This window comes from Thunnus albacares, chromosome 23 (assembly GCF_914725855.1).
Source record: "Thunnus albacares chromosome 23, fThuAlb1.1, whole genome shotgun sequence".
In the NCBI taxonomy this organism is placed as follows: Eukaryota; Metazoa; Chordata; class Actinopteri; order Scombriformes; family Scombridae; genus Thunnus; species Thunnus albacares.
Genome location: NC_058128.1, coordinates 17,582,375 through 17,604,694, shown reverse-complemented (window position 1 = coordinate 17,604,694; position 22,320 = coordinate 17,582,375). Strand labels below are relative to the sequence as shown.

General features: G+C 41.1%; 1 protein-coding gene across 3 annotated transcripts in view; it reads left to right on the top strand.

Annotated features, from left to right (window-relative positions):
• The first annotated feature begins 2,033 nt into the window (after positions 1-2,033).
• Positions 2,034-22,320, top strand: part of LOC122975394 (copine-8) — a 93,725-nt gene continuing 73,438 nt past the window's right edge. For all 3 annotated transcript variants that reach the window (XM_044343817.1, XM_044343816.1, XM_044343818.1), the window contains exon 1: positions 2,034-2,281. In XM_044343817.1, coding sequence (XP_044199752.1) covers positions 2,184-2,281 — 98 coding nt within the window. In that variant the 5' untranslated portion in view covers positions 2,034-2,183. The remainder of the gene's footprint in view (positions 2,282-22,320) is intronic.

Genomic DNA, 22,320 nt, shown 5'->3' with positions numbered 1-22,320 from the left:
GTTAACATAGATGCATGAGATAGTTATCGCGGTCGTGAGTAACAATTATGCGACAATTTCTTCCTAACAAATAGCTTCATGTTTTATGCATGTTCAGGGATCCAGGAGCTGAATTATGATTAATGGGTATCAACATTCTTACAGCCTGGTCTCAAAAGTTGTGTTTTTCTGCATGTGTGTACAGCCAGTGCTCCTGTGTGTGCTGCTACTGTCGGTTGGCGTTGATGTGATGTTTACTCACACAAATGTCTTCTGTCTTTCTGTCTGTATTCCTCCTCTGTGTGTGTCTGCAGTAATGTTTGCCCCTGTGTGTGTATGAACCCACCCACCCCACCCATCCATGTGGACAGAGCGGGTGGCATGATGTCTGCCCAGAGGTGGCGTAATGGTTTTTGCCACCATCCCACACATTCAGCCCAGGGTGTGTCGGTGGCGCATGTGTGTCTGTGTGTGTGTGTGCGTGTGTGTGTGTGTGTGCAAGTGTGTAAGACTGCTATATTTAGAGATGTGGTGGTCCAGTAAACACACTGAGTAATGCTGAGATGCATCATTTTAAGATCGTATGACTCTATCGTCTAAACGTAATGCTTACACACACACACACACACACACACACACACACACACACTGATGCAACATACAGCAAAAGTGAGCAGGCACTTTCTTTCTCACCTACAGGACCGTTTCGGATACTTGTGCGGCTCTTCATGCCAAATTTTTAAATAAAAAATCTGTGGGACAGAGCACTTATAATGAGGAGGAGTGTCCTTGTACACTTATGTGCACACAGACACATAAAATAATACATTATTAGATTAATTTCTCTTGATAGCACACACACATGCTTCTTGAGAAACAAACACACACTCTTGGACTGGCGAAATAGTTCAATATACTGTAGATCTCTTTCAGAAACACACACAATGCCCTCATAATGTGACTCTCCTCCTTATCCCCTCACATTCATCATGCTATCCTTCTATTCTCTGCCAGCGGAGGGTCTCCCTTTTAGTTAATTAAATCCGATTCTTATCCTCATAGCATAGGAGAAAGAGGGGGTCAGCGAGAGGAGGAGAGAGAGAGAGAGAGAGAGGAGAGTTATTAGTGTCTCCAAACAAACATTAATAATAATACTAATAATCTCCTCACAAGCTGCTGGGACAAGGAAAGTGTGTGGCTGAGGGACTGAATGTGCAGCAGCCCATTTATTCTGCTGCACACACACATACAAAATACACAACTGCTCAGTGGGTCCCCGTACCCCCAGAGACCTGAAAAATCCCATTGTCACCTGTTTTTTGGCTATTTATAGAGGGAACCTGTGTCAAACTCTAGTAGTAAGACATTAAAGGTACACTTAGGCGATTTAGTATTGCACTTCTGTATAGTTGGGGGACTTACAAGAGATACATCAAAAGATGTACGTCAAAATCGAAGCAGCAGAGGCTAAGATATCCTGACTTTTATCTCAATTTCACGCATTTGCTACTATAAATGTCTAGTCTCCAAACCCGAGCCAAAATAACTCCGATGACATCATCAGGGGGCCTAACAGCATGTCTCCCCCCCCAGGCCCCCTAAAAGGTTATTACGGCCATGCAAGAAGGAGGGAGGGGTGTTTCATGCCAGCAGCCCACATTGAATTGACTTGAATTGAAGTGAATGAGAGTATTGAGGGCAGGGGGAACACACACACACACACACACACACACACACACACACACACACACACGCACACACAGAGGAAATGACAAATCTATGCACTTTTTTGTGTAATGATTGTATATCATTGTCGTTACCACCATGCCAGTGAAGCTGGAGCTGCTGGATTAAAATGAACAGAAGTCAACTGAACTGAACTGAATTGAGGAGTGAGGGGAAGGAGATGGCAGAGAAAGGCACACAGAGAGAGAGAAGAGAGAGGAAAAGTGAGAAAGACACACACATAGAGGAGGAGAAAGAGAGAAAGGGAGAGTGACATCACATCTCCCAGCCTCGCTCTCTCTCTCTCTCTCTCTCTCTCTCTCTGGTCCTCTCTCTCTCTCTGCCACCTTTGCTCCACTTCTCGCCGAGGAGGCGCTCAGTACAGTTTCTCGCTACGCTCCTTCATCGGCTCTTAAAAAAGGGGCTGGACCACAGACAAGAAGGAACAAGAGGAAGACGCAAAACATATTTTTGACAGGATGAACAACAGTTTCCTAAACATGGCGTCGATAGGCGACTTCGACCCGCTCAACGCGTCTATTCCTGCCACCAAAGTTGAAATCACAGTGTCCTGCAGGTAGGGGAATGTGTCTGTCTAACCTGGTTTCACTATGTATCAGCAGGATTATGGAAAAACACTGAACCTGCACTTTAACTTCTGCCAAGTTTACGTTTAGTTTCACCTGTGCGTGACGACAAAAACACCGAGAATATAGCGTGGAAAAATGTCACATTTAAACGTAACATTTGTGTACTTCTGTGTAGGCTGTGTGCTGCCACTTTTACTCCACTTCACCGCCGTTAAAGCGAGCTGTTAAACTGTTTTATGAAGACAGGGACATCAAAGAAAAAGTGTGCGTATCTTATGAATACTTTATGGTAATAGCAGTGGTTCTCAAAGTGGGGTCCGGGGACTCCCTGGGGACTTTGAGGGGGTTCCAGGAGGTCCCCAGCAAAAAGGGGAATTTATTTTGACTATAATTCCATCCATAAATAACACAGTGACAGAATGTGTGACTATGTTGGTCATGGGTTTCATACACTTTCTGTTATAAAACATCTAAAAGGAAAAATCTTATCAGATGGGTGTCATTGGTCTAATTTTTGTCAGATTTCCTTGACGTGAAAACGTTTGAGAACTATTGGTAATAGCAATGTTAAAAATCCATGGAGCTCATCACAAACTATTGAGAAGCCTGCTAGGAATACTAGGGTGATACCAAAGTTTTTTAATTTGATATGATACTGGTACTTTTTGTTACAATATGAACAATACTGATACCAATACTGATCATTTCTTAAAAGGGTATGTGATATTTCAAAATAGGCTAATGATCATTTTTGGAAATTAGTGACAAATTTATTGCAAAAGCAAATATGAGTACAGTTAAATAAAGATGTCTGTGCCAAGGAGTGTAAGAAAATAGCCCAGTATTTTATACCAATACTATGATTAAATGATTATAAAATAAACAAATAATAACATAAATATGAATAAAATACATTGAAATACCAATAGTGCACATTTACACTTTCTTAAACATTTTTGAATCTTCTTAAACAGATTTGATTTTTCTATAGCAACTTCCTCTTTCTGCATATTCTACATATACATATACACTATTTAAGCTTCCTGGCAGCAATGTTCAGAAAAAAACCCAAAACAAAACAAACCCCCTCCCAAAACATTCATTTTCTTGCATTCTAACATTTCCTTAGAAATCAAAACAGAAAAATTGTGGCATTGTATTTACTTCATTTTGATTGCTCATAAAGATATCCTATCCTATCTTTTTAAGCCCACATGAAAAAGCAAGTTATCTTTTTACATAATCTCTTTGTTAAGTGTTTGGGGAAAAAAGTTACATTTTCTTACATTCTCACATTTCTTTGGTGCATATTCTCAAGAGCTATATCTCTTTTACTCAAGTCTTAGTTTGGTGTTCAGGAAAAGTAACATGTTAATATTTTTAGCTTAAAAGGTGCAGTGTGTAGAATTTAGTGGCATCTGGCGGAACGGACCTGGCAGAAATGGAATATAATATTCATAAGTATGTTTTAATTGGTGTATAATCCCATGAAAATAAGAATTGTTGTGTTTTTGTTATCTTAGAATGAGCCCTTTATATCTACATAGAGAGCAGGTCCCCTTCCACGGAGCCCGCGATGTTGCACCGTCATGTTTCTACAGTAGCCCAGAACAGAAGAGCCAAACACTGGAGAAGGAGCTCTGGAGAAGGCCTTTAGCGTTTTTCGCGAATTTCCGTTCACCGTAGGTTCTCCTACACACTTGAAAGGAAAGGGTGAAGGCGAGGGGTTGTAATTTGCAACCTCACTGCTAGATGCCACTAAATCTTACACACTGGTCCTTTAAGCGGATTTCGCCTCTGACTAATTGTCTCTCTGCCTTAGAAAACAGCCTGTGCGATTGTTCGTGACTGTGCGCTCGGCTCCCATGTCACATGACACATAGGTTTCCACAGTCATGTGACACAGGCCAGCTAAGTATGTCAGGGCTGGTTATTGGCACAAACATTATACAAAAGCACTGAAAACTTAATATCAATATTTTTGTAAAGGAAACGATACAATGAGTAACTGGTGAGTCAAAGTATTGATACGCCCTAAAGCCTACCCCAAACGCTTGCCAACTTTTTGACATTTCTGAGTTTATAGTGATAACATTAGTCTATACTATCAGAGAAAAATATATCAAGTGTGATAAGGTGTTTACAAAAACACAGCTGGATGTAAAGACCATTTCTAGCATAATACAGCGATACAATGGAAGATAGTAAATGCAATACAATAGGCTAATAAACTGAGTTGATATCAAAGATGTTTGAGTGGGAATTCCACCATTATGATGAGTTACTCCTAAATATTTCTTAGCTGTGTTTCCTCTCCTTAGAGTTGTTTTGAGTGCCGTCGTTGCGTGATTTGACAGCCGATTCTTCGGTATTCTTGTTGGAGCTGGTTGGTCCCCTGTCAAAGAGAGGGCATCATTTTGGCATTTAAAAGCACATTACTTGCAGTTATGGCGTGTGAACATGTTATCTGACATGATGGAAACAGGCAGAGTAAACAGGGGACAGAGCTGGTGTGTACTTAACCCCCCCTTTGAAAGGGGTCTTTCTCTCTCATTCAGGGAGGATTTTCCACTCTGCACGCGAGCAGGGTGAGAAATGCAGTGAATGCGGTTTATTTCCGCCAGACTGGTGACCCACAGTCGGCCACAGGCTGTACGATTCACATGCCAGACACATATGTTTTGAGACGCCTGTGTTGCCTCTGTAAAATAAAAAAGGTCACATATAACTTGTGCTCTCAGAGATACCATACACCATTAAATGCTTAGGATAAACACACCATATATACAGAAAGAGCTGCTGAAAACAGTGAAGTGTCACAGCCATGAAGCTGTAAAATAGGTTACAGCGCATTTGGATAACAGTGATGTGTACAAATAGATGCCATCAGCAGTGTTATATCTCTACAGGCTATAAGCATGCTGTTAAAATCAGTTGCACACAATAGGATGTAGTGTATAGGAGTTCCCCTGTAATGACAAATGAGCTTTCATAGGAGACAGTACAGTGGGCCTGTGTAGCTGCTGATAAGTAAATGCCGTGTAATGACTGTGCGTGTGCAGGTATTTGAATGAGCAGAATTTTCCTGTTAACTTTAGCTAAATCCAGAAAAACAGGTTCCATCTCAGGCAGATATTCAATTGAAATGTATGAAATTGAAACTGAAAATTCTCTTGCGGTGTTGCCGTGTTAATTTTTGGCATCAGTGCCTTGTTTGTGTTGTGTTTTTGTTGTCATAAACTCAAACGTGCAGGTCATACTGCAGGTCAGATTCTAATACAATTTGAATAGCTGATATATTTTGGCAGTGCAAAAGACTTCCATCCATGCTGTTGATTTCCAGTAACCGGATTAATATGAGTGCTACAAAATTAGGGTAGGCATCAAACGTCAGTCATATTCTTTTTAATTCAACGTGAATGCACAATGAAGTCCATTTTGTCAATGTTTTCCAAAGTTTAGAAATGACATTGATTGGTCTGATGCACGCTCTATCCAAACATCAAACTTTCAGACTCTGATTGATGTTACATATATACTACTCGGCTTAGAGGAGCGGACAGAAACCGTCTCCTGCCCTGCCTTAGTCGCTCAGTTACTGTAGTTACTGTATTTCCAGAGGGTCTCTGTGCAATCTCCTTAGTAACAGAGAGATCATGTCATATTCCAGCAGAATATATGACCATGTTTGGCAGAGTTGGCTAATGTCTGAGTCACCCAGCTCCTCGGCCCCCAGGGTGGGAGTGTGTTTTAGTGGTCGTCCTCTTACCTCCGACCCAAGAGCTGGAACGCCATGGTTACAGCCAGGTGTGTGCCCATGTGTTTACGTGTTTGTGTGAGCGCGTATACTTTGCATTTTTGTGCATGTTTCAGTGTTTTTTTTTAAAGTGGACATAATGGGTGGTGTAAAATATCACCATGGTTACTACTTTTTTAAAGTTTCCCTCTGTGTGTGTGTGTGTGTGTGTAGGGGGGTTGTTAGAGTGTGAAATCCTACTGAGGAGACAATTGCTTAAGAGAGAACAATATGAATGAGAGTCCATTGTATCAGACAGTTTGGATGATAATATGTGTAACGTGGCTGCAGTGATAGTCACTGTGATAGTCACAGTCGATCTAGGATGAGAGAGAGAGCCTGAAAAAACTGTTTGAATTTTAACAGGTCATGTAATTGAGCCCAAAGTCTTATATATGAGTGTATCTTATGGAAATTAGTGCAAAAACCTATAACTATGGTAAATTAATTCAGCTCGCTTCTAATGCAAATCTGCTGTGTCGAAACACTCAAGTCTGATTTTAAGCTGTTTTCACCTGTTTCAGGGAAAACTGTAACAGGTAATTTGCCAACAAGTGACATAATCATCACTGGTTTTCATTTTTAATTTGATATTCATACTCATTAAGCCTCTTTAATAGGCTGAATAACTTGTCAAGATGAAGTGTGGAAAGAGAGAGCGCCGGCGAGAGAAAGAAAGACAACAGATAGAGAAAAAGGTGAGAAAATAGACGACATGGAGCAGATACTCTCATTCCAAGTAGCCCTCTTCATGTAATTGCTATATAGTTAGTTGTGACATAACCATGAAGAAATATTGAGAGATCCTCTCAGCCTGCATCTCCACATAATTCAGGTAATGCTCTGAGGCTGTGGGGGTATGAAGTAAGAGCTTGGCTCAGACTCAGCAGCGAGCTGGAGACATTTTTCTGATCGATGGGAGAGCCCGAGGTATCAGCTGTGATCAATGCGCTACAAACGCTGCCTACTGCGTCGCACAAAGGCACACACGCAAAGAAGTATGTTCACATACGCTGTACACTGTAGGTCTACGTATATGAATGATTGTACACACAAACCATTTCTCACCCGCACACCAACGGTCACAGAAGAATAAATGAATCCCTGATGCCCTTTCGTGTTACCACCTACATGTTGGAACCAGGGGGACTCAAATATTCCATTACAGTCATCGATTGGGCCGACGCTCCGGCTGTTACCTGTTTTTCCACACTCAAACGCACACACATGTACGCGCAAAACCAATGCTCCTCATTTGTCAAATAAGTGACACACCTGCAAAGTTCTGCTGTTTGTCTTCGTTGTACAATTCCGAAGTTAATATTGTAAAGAAATGGATATCGGTGTAACAAGGTTATACATTTCATGAGCCATTAAGGATGATGGGAGGTGCTGCGTTCTGTATCGGCAAGCTTGTTACTGTTTGTTAGGTAGCTGCATGCACAGGTGCTTTGATATATTTTGTGTTTGCATGCATGTGTCTTTGTCTATATTAAGACCAACACCAAAACCTTTTGTGGTTAACTTCTACTTCTACTACTCTCTCTTAGGGATGTAAATGAAAGCAAATACATTGTTCAAATATGAGCAGATACATCTGAATTTTTGCAGTAATATTTGTCATAACTCACAAGCTGCTACAATCAGCGGAACTCTTGACATCACAACACAACTTTCAGACTTTTTCTTCAGTGTCAAAGTAATCCAGTGTTTGTTGTTTGTACAGTGTGAAAGAGAGAGTCTGTAGCCAAAGCAACATGACTTTTCATGATATAGATTTCCCTAAATGTAAACAAATAGGCTATAGGCTAAAAATTAATTACCTAACCTTACAGAGTCAGGGGCTAAAACTGCTTGTTGCACACAGAGGCTGAACTGAGGAGCTGAATAAAGAGCCAGTGTAAGATAAATAAAGAGTTTTGACTTGTAAATCATACAAAGATCTTCCAATAGAGCCTCAGAATATAAATATAGTTCTGGAAATGTGCATGCTATATCCTCTTTAATATAGAAATACAAGCCTGCCTGTCTGTTTCTTGCCATGGTCCCACTGTCAGTAAACATCATAACTGTTGACAGTAATAACTTTCAGATTTGCTCTTCTGCTCTTTGCTCTACATTCTCTCTGGTGCTGAGAGATGGGGAGGAAAAAAAGGCATCTCTTTCCTATATTCCCTGTTGCCAAAACATATTGGCTGCAGAGTAAATATCCATGAAAATTTGTTTTTTATGGTTATGGCTGGCTTCCTCCTGCATGTGTGTGCTCTTACAACCAGAAGGAGAATATGAATGCTTGGTCTTGGATATGACCGTCGTGTCCAAATGAATGTCAAGTCCTCTTATTTACTCATGTTGGGCAGCTTAGAAATGAGAAAAAGTGAAAAACAATAGGTCTTAATAAGTCTTAATCATCATTATCCCACTCTACTGTAACCCAGCCTACAAATTGTTCCTGACTGATTTCAGTAAAGCCTGGTTTTGAAATATGAAGAGAAGCCAAATTTGAAAACGAGGTCATATTTGTGCAGGCCCGAAGGCTGGGACACGCGACTGCTGTGATCCTAATGGATTCACTCAAAAAATGTGTCATCGTATCAGCTTCAAACCACAAGTAGTCCAGCAGCTTTAGGTGTTTCTTGTCATGCTAAATATGAGTTAAAACACTTATTGCGTAAGAGTAGTCTGTCTAATTCAGATCCGCTGTGAGTACATTACTTAAACGCTGCCTCAGGAAACCGCAGGTGAGGATCTCCTCACCTGTGGAACCAATTTATACTCTCAAACATTATCTGGATTACAGCCCAGTGAATGGTGAATGGAGGCCTCCCACACAGAGTACACACAGCCTACTGTTTGAATCATTTGGCAGGCAGGGCAATCATTTGCTCGTCATGGTGTTGAAGAGGTTAATTATATTCTTTTTGAGTGGGAAAACTGGTCTAATTTTTCATTCCGCTGTTCCCTCATTGGCTGCTGTTACGTTGATGCTAAAAGCTGCCAAATGAATACCAATGACCACATGCACATGGATGAACCTTTTATGTTGCTTTAACATTTGCATATGAACTCCTAGTACCAACTGCATTAGTACTCCCAAATCCATATTAATGTGCCTGATGGATAATTTAATGCTGGTCATCTAATTAGGGAATTATTTATACCTGTGAATGATTTTCACCAGGTGAATGTGATTAACTGTGATTAAGGACAGAAATCCAGCAGTACTCTGGGTCCAGGCAATCAATCAACAAGGTAAAATTGTGACATACTGTAGGAAAACATTGAAAGCAAAAGAGGCATGAGTCTTTAAGAAACTGTGGGAGCTAGTTGTGTATTTAGCTGTATTTGTTTGATGTAAACACGCTGTTGCCCATATAAACTGTAGTTGTATATTTTGGAGTCTTTGGTTTGTTTGCGAGCTGCCCATGAAACACACTGTGCTCTGTGTTTTTGTGGTACTTCTCAATAGCTTTGTTTGGCAAAGGAATTTGTTTAGGCATACAGTCTCACCTCTCTAAAAGCACAATGGTGCATTCTGAGAAATAGCATGGTTACCATTATCAGCAAAAACAAGTCTGCTTGTGCTCAAAGGAGGTTGCAGTCACTTCAAGATGTTAAAGCTGATATGATACCAATATATTTGGACTGAAGTTGTCAAGGACCCATATTCTCATCGTGTCTTTAAATGTGAACATTTTTATCCCCCCAAAATCACAAGACTTCTTGCAGAACTTTCATTGCAGAAAAGCTTCGGGAACAGCATTTAGATATTAAAACCCAATAAATAATAAGGATGAAAAGTCTCAATATGCAATTGATGTGTTACAAATATTGAGAATCTCTGTCTTTAAGTGAAGAAGGAATACATTTTTGAGCAACTGACAATTTGTTGAATGGTTTGTGTTAGAGTTGTCCCAAGCCAATCCTACTATAAGAGAGTGATATCGTGGTAGATCCAGGCATATTTTAGTGGATCGATATCAGCTAAAATAAACTCAAATGTCAATCCTTTCTTTACTGTACTGTGTTTTGTTCAGCTCAGCCTGCTAGTGTTGCAAAGCTGCTCTCCTTTATGACCGCTGGGTTCTACAATGCCAGCGTGTGAGTAAATAGAAAAAAGTCAGAGTAGCACAACTGTACAATCACAGTGTTTTGTCACTGTTAACAAGTTGTGACCAGTTGGCTTAATGTCTCTTTGTTGTTTATGTATGTAGATCAGGAGTATGGCAGTAGACAACTGTTCTGATGAAGTACAAAATCAGTATGCACTGTAAGCAATGTATCATTGAAATATTGATATGGAAAGTAATATTACACTATTATGAACACTAAGATGTAGCCTCTGGACAGATGGAGATACAATCTGCTCAGCTCAGGTCTGTAGTGTAGAGGGAATGGCTGTGAAGTCGGGCTACGGTAAGTGTCATTTCTTATAATACCAGATGTACCAGAGGAAAGCCTAGACCTAGACAGTAATATGTTGTTAAATGAAATGGGGGACTTTGTTGAAGTTGTGTTATAAGTGATGTTACTGTTGAGGCCTTTAGTGGAATCAAATCCAAACACCATTTACCATTTAAAATCCAATTTTGGAGAATGTTTATCTTGGTTTAGTGAAGATGTTAGTACAGACTATTGACTATTGAACGCTTGCAGAGATTATGAAAACATTTACATTATCTTCACTGTGTACTGCAGTCCAAAGTACAAAAGTCTGCTTTCGACAAATTAAGAAACATATTGATTTTCCCACTGACTGTTGCATTTTAGTCTCCACATTGGCTTTTGAGCAATGTTTATGTGTTAATTGTTCATGAAAGTTAGTGAAAGCATAAAATACCAACATAAGATTCACTTCACTTCACATTTGACAGAATACATCATAATAACAAGATATGAGGTTTCCACATGAAAACAGTGATTGGGTTGAATCTCACCATGGGAAGCAGATAGAGGGAAGACACTTCAGGTTATTGGGCCACAGCCAAGAAAAGGATAAAAAGTAGGTTGGATAAATGTAGGTTGTGTAAGGCTGGATCGTACAAAAACAGATACAGACTTTGGACTATTGTGCCAAGATTAAAGGAAACGCTTGACATTTCAAATTGTATTTGGCCATTGTACCAATGGCCTGGAGTGATCTTGAAAAATAATCTCTCTGAAAGGATTATAAATATTCAGATTTAAGTTGCATGGTGCAATGTTTCCTGACAGTGTTTTCTTAGAATTATCTTTCATCACTGACAGCATGAGGCAGTGCTAGCAGGAAAGTATTTAGTATCAAGGTATTTCTTTAAGAGATAAAGTTTCATGCTAGTGTTATTCCTCCCCTGAAGATTTGACCGAAGCTCCTCTCGAGGGTCACATGCTCTAAATTGTATCCAGTGCCCCCTGTTGACTTTACACCTATTATCAGTTACTCTCTCACATCCGTACCTGACTATTTTAAAATTGCCAGTGTTCAGCCACTCTTTAAAAAACTCTCTCTTGACCCAGCCCAGTTAGGGAATCATAGACCAATCTCCAAGCTACCTTTTTTATCCAAAATCCCTGAAAAAATTGTTATGGACCGACTCCTGAACTTGGTTGAGGGTCATAACATCTTTGACAAATTTCAATCTGGCTTTCACCACAAGCATAGTACTGAGACCGCATTACTAAGAGTGACCAATGACATTCTTATGGATGCAGACAAAAGTGAAAATTCCATTCTTATCTGACTAGATTTAAGTGCTGCCTTTGATACCATTAATCGTGCCATTTTACTTGCAGGTTGCATAACTGGGTTGGCATGTCTTTTACAGCTTTAAACTGGTTTCAGTCTTATTTGACTAATAGATATTGTAATGTGGATATCAACAATAATGTGTCCTCATCAACTTCCCTGCTGTGTGGAGTCCTTCAGGGGTCGGTCTTTGGACCAATCCTCTTTTTGTTATACATTCTTCTTCTGGGTCATTTGTTCAGCCGCTTTCAAGACCTGTCATCACTGTTATGCTGATGATACACAGATCTATTTCTCTGTTAAACCTAATAACCTGAATCACCTGTCCTCCCCCCATGATTGTTTAGCTGCCACCAAAGATTGGATGTTTCTTAATTTCCTCCACCTAAACCCTGACAAATCAGAAGTTCTTTTAATTGGACCTAATAACTTTGCCACTGCAGTTGATCAGTGTATTGGTCCATTTCACTCAAATATCAAATCTTACAATTACAATTTACAATTTCATTTAGCAGATGCTTTTATCCGAAGCAACATGCATCTGAGAGATGATACAACATAAGCAAGGATCCAGTCAGGAGACAACAACAAGAGTAAGTGCCATAAAGCTAAGTTTGAGTCCGATAGGACGTAGGTGCCAACAGGCAATGCATAGAGTGCCTAGAATGCATAGAAGCAGATTTTCTTTTTCTTTTTTTTTCAGTCTATCATGTGCAGAGGTGTTCACGAAAGAGCTGGGTCTTTACTCTTTTCTTAAAGATAGAGAGGGACTCTGTGGATTGAACAGTGTTTGGTAACTCGTTCCACCACCGGGGAACTACAGAAGAGAAGAGTCTAGCTAGTGACTCAGGGCCCTGTTGTGGTGGTAATACCAGGCACCTTTCATTTGGCAGAGTGTAGTTAGCAGGAGGGAGCGTAGACCTGAATGAGGGAGTTCAGGTAGGTGGGAGCTGTTTTAGTTCCTGTTTTGTAAGCAAGTGTCAGGGTTTTGAATTTGATGTGGGCAGTAACTTGGTGCCAGTGGAGGGATATGAACAGTGGGGTGATGTGCTGTTTTGGGCTGGTTGAAGACCAGCCGTGCCACCACATTCTGGATCATCTGCAGAGGTTTGAACGTACATGTGGGGAGGCCTGCCAGTAAAGAGTTGCAGTGATCACTGCTTGATATTACAAGAGCCTGTGCCAGATGTTGTGCTGCATGCTCAGACAGGTAGAGTCTGATCTTCCTGATGTTGTACAGGGCAAATCTTCACGACAAAGTAATTGAGGCCAGGTGAACCTTAAAAGTTAGTTGGTCATCAATCATGACACCCAAGTTTCTTTGACTTTGTGGGCTTTGTTTGGTTGATTTGAGCTGGATACCGATCTGTTGTTGTATAGAGGGACTGGCTGGGATGACAAGGAGCTCACTCTTAGAGAGATTAAGTTGAAGGTGGTGTTCTTTCTTCTGTGCTGACGTATCGGCAAGGCATGATGAGATCTTAGATGAGACTGTGTGACAGGGATGTCTTTGTAGCACATGGTGAATGAGGCAGGCTAAGTGAATAGATAGCAGAAAAGGAATAACCAATTGGTGTCCTTGCTCGGTGGACTCGCACAGGTTGACTCGCAGGTCTTTACCCAATTTGGTCTTGACACAATGAGAGCTGATGCTTCCGCTGATGCTGCAGCGCAGCTCCTCTGTTTAAGTACCAGGAAGTGTCACTGAACAGTGTCACTGAACTTTCAGATTTTCACAGAAAGGCAACAATAGAGGGTGTGACTCACGTCAGCTGACCCACCTATTGAAACTCAGAGAGTGAAACCAGGAATTGCTCTGCTCCAACAAAGCCTAACAACGGCCTGACAACAGCTTAAATCCGAAATCAAACTCAAAAACAAAGTTTCAGAAACACTCACCAACCAACTGCTATCTCCTTTGTTCTTTATCAGAGCTTGCTCTGTTTGGAGCTTAGTTCAATCTCTCTTTATAGGCTTTTAATGAAAAATCCTGCCCCTTTCAAGATTCTACCGCTAAGAATCTTGGTATCATCTTTGACCAGTGTATGACTTTTGACATCAAGTTACTAAGCTCATCCAGTCCTGTTTTCTTCAGCTAAGAAATATCGCAAAAATCAGGTGTATCTTGTCTTCTACGGATCTTGAACTATTAATTCACATTCTTATTTTCTCCCATCTCAATTATTGTATTCTCTATACACGTGCCTCAGTCAAGGTGCTCTAAATTGTTTACACTTGGTTCAAAATGCAGCCGCCAGGCTATTAACTACAACTAGCCGTTGGTCCCATATTACCCCTGTTCTTGCATCCCTCTACTAGCTTCCTGTAAAATTCAGATTAAACTACAAGATCCTGTTGATTACATATAGGCCCTGCATGACCTTGCCGCTACAGCTACCCCAGTTACATCTCTGATCTGTTCCTCATTCCACTTCTCAACCATAGTGATCCTCAAATCTCAGCCTTTTATCAATCCCCCATTCCAACTGCAAAACAAAAGGTGACCATGCCTTTGCAGTTTTAGCCCTAAACCTCTGGAATCGTCTTCCCCAATCTGTCAGATTTGCTGAGTCTTTGGACTGTTTTAAGCAGCTTCTAAAAACCCATCTTTATAGGCAAGCCTTATTATAGATCTCCATCCCTGTCTTATGTTTTGGTTTGTATTAGTTTGGTCTGTTTCTCATTGTGCTGTGTTTTATATTCTAATTTATTTTACTTTATTTACTTACTCATTCATATTTTGTGTGTGTGTGTATGTGTGAGAAGCACTTTGTAACTGTGTATTCTAAAAAGTGCTATATAAATAATACTTTACTGACCTACACCATTGATTTTATCGATTCACATTTTAAAATGTGCTATAGCTATTTCTCTTGTAAAACAACTACAAGAAATCTTTAGCCAACATGTCCACACAGAGCATTATGTTTTCCTCAGAGTGTGAGGGGCGAACCACCTACCTAGCAACCCCGCCTTTTAACATCACAAGTCATGACCGACCCACTATCTATTTTCAGGTCGCTCACTCCCACTCCGTCTATGGGAAGTGATTGCGTTGACCTTTTTGGCCCCATAGAGCTCACATAATGGTCCTCTTATTGAAGATGACGCTGACAACCATCACTTTGAAGCGAAGACAGGGTCGCCTGCTGAGCGCTGGTTCAATGCCAGCCAAAAGCACAAAAGGATGTGTGTGAGTGTGCGTGATGACACGACGGCCGACAGACTTTTTCTGTCTGTTTACATGCGGTTCTTAACAGCAGGGAACGCAAATGATTTTGGATGAGAACACAGTGGTGCAGGCAATCAGTGAGACAAAGCTATATTGAAGAAACTCTTCTTAGTGTCCATGAATTGATGCCATTGTCCCATCTGTCTTACACTATCTCTGTTTCTGAGCGAGGCAAAGTGTGTTTGTGTGCATCTGTGGGAGTTTTGTGTGTTTCTGTGTTACAGGCCACCATACTATTCTGTAATCAGGTTTTGGCTTTTTCCAGTCAGGTCAGTAGATTTATTCTCTTGGAGGAAATTACTATCGACCTCTTCCCTTCTGTTGTTCTATCACTGCGGGTGGTTTTCTACATAAGTCACCAGATGGTATGGTGTGTGTCTGCATGCACTGATACATTTCATTCATTCCATACATCAAGCTGTACAGCTGCGGTGAGAAAATGGATTGATAAAGATCTGACGGAGAGGGAGAACGAGTCATTGCCAAAGGTCAAGGGCTACACACACACATGCACACAAAGTGGTTGTATACTATCCCACTACTACTTGTGGAAGTAATAAGTGTAGGGGTAATAGGCGCACACATTGGCCTTACTCCCAAGGTTAGACAGCTGTAGTGTTATTTTAAAATGCAGGTGATAAACTTGGACACAAGGACAGACAGACACACACACACACACACACACACACCTCTCAACAGCTGCTCAAAAGCAAGCCAACCTGACTCATTGTCTATTATTTACAAAAAAATCCATCTAACCGTAACATTACTTTATTAATTCCTGTCACAAATGCTCATAAAAGTCACGTTATAGATATTTTCAGACTTTTATGAGTGCTATGCATTCATGTGGAATAAGACTTTCTATTTATTTTTTTCTTGAATTTGTAGTGTGAGAGTTGAGCGTCTCACAGAGGTTCTTCTGAGATATTCTTAGAATATTCCTAGAGGAGAAATGAGCAGTGAGACCTGTTTACCTTTGGGTCAAACAGGTGTTAAAAGCTCTGCTCAACAAGCCATCAGAGAACGTGCTCGAGTCGTAATAGCAAATGGATTCATCAATAGTTATCAGGATGTACAGCAGAATCCTCAAGGGAGCAATTCAGCTGACAGACTTCATACATAATACACACAGTATCTATCTGCACGTATACATTTAAAAGCTTTTAAGCACACAGAGAAATATGCACGGACACATAGCACACATGCAGTATGAAAGACTCACACACACACACACACATTTGTGCTGTTGTACCTCCCATCAGTCAGACAGCTGATGACATTTCCAGCACACACATAAAATACGATCACATTTTGATGCTCTGACATTTTACATTCATAATGACGTAGATTGCCTCTCATGGGATATAAAGGCATTATAAAATAAATCAAAACGTCTCCTATAAAATTTGCCAGCACCAAATTTGACATTTTGGGGTGTGATATCTGGATGGAAAATTGGCTACATGTGACTGGGATTTTTCCAGGGTTGTTTCACAAAAGAAAGACGCACCGTCACACACCAAGCTCTGAGATTGTCAGTGCGACACAGATTTGGACTATTTGAGGAGTGAGATTACTTGACATACAGTAAATCACCCTCACAGGCCTGTTCACAGCCAGAGAGAGACAGACACAGAAGGGAGAGAGGGAAACTAGCCGGCCTAATGAAGTCATCTCCATCCCGGTCACATAGCACAGAGACTGTTTGAATTCCTCCAGGGATGCTGTCTCTCTCTCTGTCTGCCTCTCTCTCTCTCGTGTAGAAGCCCCCGGCCTCGGCCTTTGCATCCGAGCACGTCGTCTCTCTCGCTCTCACATGCACAAACGCACATTCGGCTTGTTCTGTCGATAACAACGTGCGAAGGCCAAGGCGCACATGTAATGGAGAAAAAGTTAGATACAAAGGTTAATATGAGGGGAGTCTCCCATCCTCCTCCTCTTCATGCCCGGTCATCGCCCACGGTAGCTCCAAGTAGCCTCATTGAAACAGTTACACAAACACACACTCACACTCCTCGTCAGTCTGTAACACGGTTATTCATACAGACAAGACTTGTGCGGATACACAGAACAAACAAAACCTCACATAGTAGTTTTTACACACACTCACACACAATTTGGCTGCTTGACATACAACATCTGAGCTCTGACATTGCAGTATGTGTATAGAATTATGACTGAGCATAAAAAGATTAAGACAAATCCAAAACAGACACATTACATATTTGACAAATAACAGCTAAAGCAGCCGAGACACTTGGCCTTTGTCGGTATTGAGCAGTTACAGGCGTTCAGTACGCAGGCCCGTGACATGTGTTGATGGAGGAAACTAGGCGAGTCGGACTAAACTGCACTGAAGGCGGTGACAAAGGCAATTAAGGTGAAATGCCACTAGCGCAGATGTGTGTTGTACATGACTGATGTGTATTTTGTTGCACATGTGTGTGTGTGTGTAAGCAGATAGTGGCGCAGCATATTTCAGCGTGTGTGTATGTGTGTGTGCGCTGAGATGTTCTCTTGGCTCTCCCAGCCCTTGTCAAGAAGAATTAGGGCAGCCCTCTTAGAGAAGAAGAGAGAGAATATAAGCTGCTGATGCTCCCCTTCAGTGTGTGTGTGTGTGTGTGATTGTGCAAGCATGTGCTTTTCTTCATGTTCTGTAACAATTGAATTGGTCATCACTAGCAAATAGGATGGATCAGTAAAAATGCAAGAAGGGGGGAGGGGGAGAAGCGATGGAGAGAAAATTGGAGAAAAAGAAGGGATGCAGGTACCTGTAGCATGGTGCTCAGCGACCTGTTGAGAATATTTGAGCATGCCCAGTTGTGTCCTTTCGCTCCACATGTTTCCAAGAATATTCCTGGTCTGTTGCTAAGCACAGCTACACACACACACACACACACACACACACATACACAGCCCCTAAGAGTCCTGCAGTGGTGGATGTGATACCGAGAAGTGCATGAAAGGCCAAGAGAATAGGACCTCTATTTAAATGTAAATGCACGCCGGTACAGTGCAGGTCCCTGTTAAAAGCAGCATTTTTAACATCCCAGCTGGAAAACACTCGAATTGAACTCAGAATGTGTAAGATGTGACATTGAAAGTGTAAAAAACACATTTTTAAACAGACATTTAAGTAATAAAAGGAAAACATGGCAGCATTTCTCTTTTCTGCACCTATCATACTAGTCCTGTAGTAGATTTATGATTTTGACCATTACAGTCTTGCATAATATATGAGGTGTGTTGAATCTCTGCAACAAAGCTTAATGCTCCATTAAATAGCATTTTTGGTATTAATATTTAATGAGAGGACTCCCAGTGAGGTTAAAGGGTTTCTACTACTGCCAGGCCCACTCAGCATCAACACACTAGTCTTCAGCTTTTTGCAGCTTTTAGCAGCTTTCAGCTCATTGTTTTGGATGTCAAGTCTGCACAGGGAGGAAAACCCCCCTCTAAGGAGAAATTAAGAAAAAGCAAAACGCATTTGTAGATTATTGTAAGAGTAGCATCTGAATAGTGAGGCACAGTATTTTAGAGAGATAGGGGAGTGGAACTGAGGTCTCTGGTGTGATAATAGAATATGCGCTCTGTGCCCCGACTGTGCTGCCGTGCTTTGATAGAACCAAAGTGTATAGACTGTATGACAGGGATGTATTATGAAGCAGGAGGCAGGACACTCGAGTAAGGCAAAGGTTCAGCCTTGTGTGATGAGGTCAGCCACGTCACACTGTTGGAGTGATAAGACAGCATTGCGAAGTGCTTAAAATGAGCACATCAGCTATAAATTAGAATGATGATAGTTTTCAATACAAGTAGGATATGGACTGTGGTGCATTAGCGTCTTCTAAAAATAGCAACATCGGAATAATACACATATGAATGTTTTGGGTCTTCTTAATTCTCTTTCTGTTATGTTCTGTACGCTCCATGTTCCCTTTTTCAGAAGATATACTGTATATGGCTCCATATACGCCTGATATTAATAAGCATTATCAACAAACATGGTGCAGCCCAGGTCAAGCAAAGTGATATCCTGGACGAGTGTCTTTTTGAGAGGGAAGAATTGCCAGCTACTGCTACCACTCATAGTTTTTGCTGGGATTTCTTAAGCTAGCAGGAAAAGGTGTTTGTAGGTGATTTTATTCTTAAGAATGTGGTTACGCTGTACGAATTGCATTTTAACATAGTTAGAATTCGGTCACAATGCGAGCCTGCTGACCCGCCCACATGTGGTTTGTCAGATCGCATTCAGATCACAATGGATTCTGTGTGCTTTTCTATCCTGCATTAACATTCTTTATCCAGATACAGATCACGAGTTAATGCAAGGTGTACATGGGGTTTATTCATTCTGGCCACATTTCAATGTCCAAACACTGCTGACTGCCAGCTACGTCAAACAGATTATTTTCCATTCTGATGGCATTTACTTTCTGAAGTTATGGACTTGTTTTCCTTGTGGCACTGCAGCCCTCCTCATTCGTAGCAGCCACAACATGTCTTGGCGAAGTGTATGAATAAGTGACATCAACACGTGTCATCCATAGAAACTGAAAACCTCAGCTTCTCTCCATAAATGAGAGTGAATTGCGTCTCTATCGGGTTGGTATTCTGTCTCTTGCTGGTGTTTCCAGTCACACATGGACTCCAATTTGAGATTACTCGCCACTGCAAAAAACAGTCTCTTTGTTTTTCACCCAGTGTTATCTTTAGCTTTGCTGATTAGATCTGAAATACTGCACCTACGTATATTATGTCGAAATATTAGGTTTGACATTTGGTATTCGTTTGTTTTTGTGTATATGTGAGCATTTGCAGTTAGGTGGTGGACACCGGAGTTAGTTGAACTGGAAAATTATTAGACCATACACAGGTTGCTCCATGTGGCTCTGTGTGTATCTACATATGTGTGTAACTGTATCTAGTTCAGTGAGATGGTGTAGTCTCCAAAGAGCCTATTCAGGTCACGGTCAAACAGAGAGAGAGACATAGAGAGAGACATAGAGAGAGAGAGAGAGAGAGAGAGAGAGAGAGAGAGAGAGTGAGGAGGGAAAGAAGCAGTAAAACACAAGACAGATAAGGAATGAATGCTGTGGGCTCTCACCGAGAAAACCCCTGTTCCCCTGAGAAGAGGACAGAACAAGAAACAGGACAGCAGAGAGGATTTGAAGAAATGAAGGATTCTGTAATAATAAAGAAGAGTAAGGAAGCGTAGCATAATGCAAAGTAGATGAAAAACTCATGTAAGGAGAGGAGAGCTTTGAGGAAGCAGAGGTGAAGCAGAAGAAATGTGATGAGAAGTCACAGCACATCATGTATTGAGCTTGAGAGCAGTTTCAGGTATGAAAATGCTGCGGGAGGAAAAAACAAGGACAAGTGACTGAGTGGTCGACCAGAAATACAATTCCAGAGTGATATATGGTGTAAAAAAACCCCAGCAACATTAAATGTCAGTTACCTGAATCTAGAGCTGATAGATAGATTAGTTGATCAACAAAAAATGAGTTGCAGGTTCATCATTTTGAGTAATTTTTTACAAAAATAATGCTAAAATTCTCTGGTTTCAGCATCTTAAATGTGAATATTTTCTGGTTTCTTTAGTCCTTTGTGATAGGAAACTAAAGATATTCACTTTGTGGAGTGTTGGTTGGGACAAAACAGGACATTTAAGGTTGCGTCTTGATCTTTGGGAAACGGTGATCGACATTTCTCACCATTGTGTGACATTTTATTGACGAAATGGCTAATTGATTAATTGGGAAAACAATCAACAGATCTATTGATAATGAAAATAACAGTTAGTTGCAGCCCTGTAGTACATGAATGAACTGCAGGGAGGATGACTGGTATTAAATGAATTATTAAGCTGTGCTTTTAGAGGCCATTACAGTATCTTTACAGGATATTGATATTGATATTTTTCCAAGGATCCCTCTCCTGGAATGAACTATTTAATCTGCTGTCACATCACTTCACTAATACACATTGCAACATTTTCAGGCTTACAGACCACGAAGCTCAACACAAATACAGGAGCACTCTACGATAATTAACTAATAAGAATCGGCTGAGAGTGATTAACTAATTAAGAACAAAATTAAAGAGTAAATTAGAACATAACGACAAAGAAAATGTTACATAATGTTGATTTATGTGTAGAAAAAGAGTTCTAGAGGGGAAAAGTTCTTTCTGTAACTGAAAAACTCAACTGACATTGAAGGTAATTAATTATATTACTGTAGCAGCAGCAGCAGCGGTGGCAACAACAGCGACAAATCTTGCAATAATTTTTAATCTAGAACAGCAATTCAACCAAAGTGAGCAAAGGGACGTTGGCATTGGCATAGCAACTATACGCCACATCACCATCTGCTGTAGCTTTTAAACCCCCCCCCTCCTCTTTTTTTCACACTCTCCCACTTAACTTTTCTCCCTTTCTCCTGCCCATGGTTAAGCCCGAGCTCCAAATAGAGTCCATAAACACAGAAATAGAACAGCTTAAGTCTCAAACACACGCACAAAAAGATGCTTCCTCTTGCTGCTCTCGCACAATTTGGGACGGCTAATTACGCTGCCTGCCAACTCTTTCACTCAACACCTGTACTGTTTGTTTCTGTGAACTCTGTCCTTTCTCCTCTCCTCTCCTCTCCTCTCCTCTCCTCTCCTCTCCTCCCCGCCCTCCTCCAGTGGGCTAAAAACCCAATTTATTTCAGTAGTGTAGCAGAGGGTTGCGAGGGTCCTGGGGGGCTTTTTGCTGTTGTGTCGTCAAGGTAACACACTGTCAGGGACACAGCCTCTCAAGCCAGTCCAAAAGGCAATCTGGCTGTATTCATTAATTTAAAAATAGGAGCAATCCTTATCAGAGGAGAGAAATGAAAGTATCGGAGGTGAGGGACTGGCGAGAGTGGAAGGGGGGGGGGGGGGGACAAGAGATGAGAGGGAATAAAATCAGTGGAGAAAAGAGGAAAAATGGATCAAGAGAAGGGGAAAAGTGGGGTAGGAGAAGAGAAGCAAGGAAAGAGGTGGAAAGGTGAATGCCACAATGACCAAAGCACTGATGGCATCCCTGCTCGTCGAGTCGGGTGGAATAACAACACACACACACACACACACACACACACATACACGCACAGCAACTGCCAGTCAAGTCAGTCCAGTGGCCCCAATTGGCTGTCGGTAGTTGCCATGGTAACCATCCACATACTGCTATGCTGTTATCATGAGGCTCTTCCCGTCGAGCAAATGCGAAGAGGTGTGTCTCCAGTTT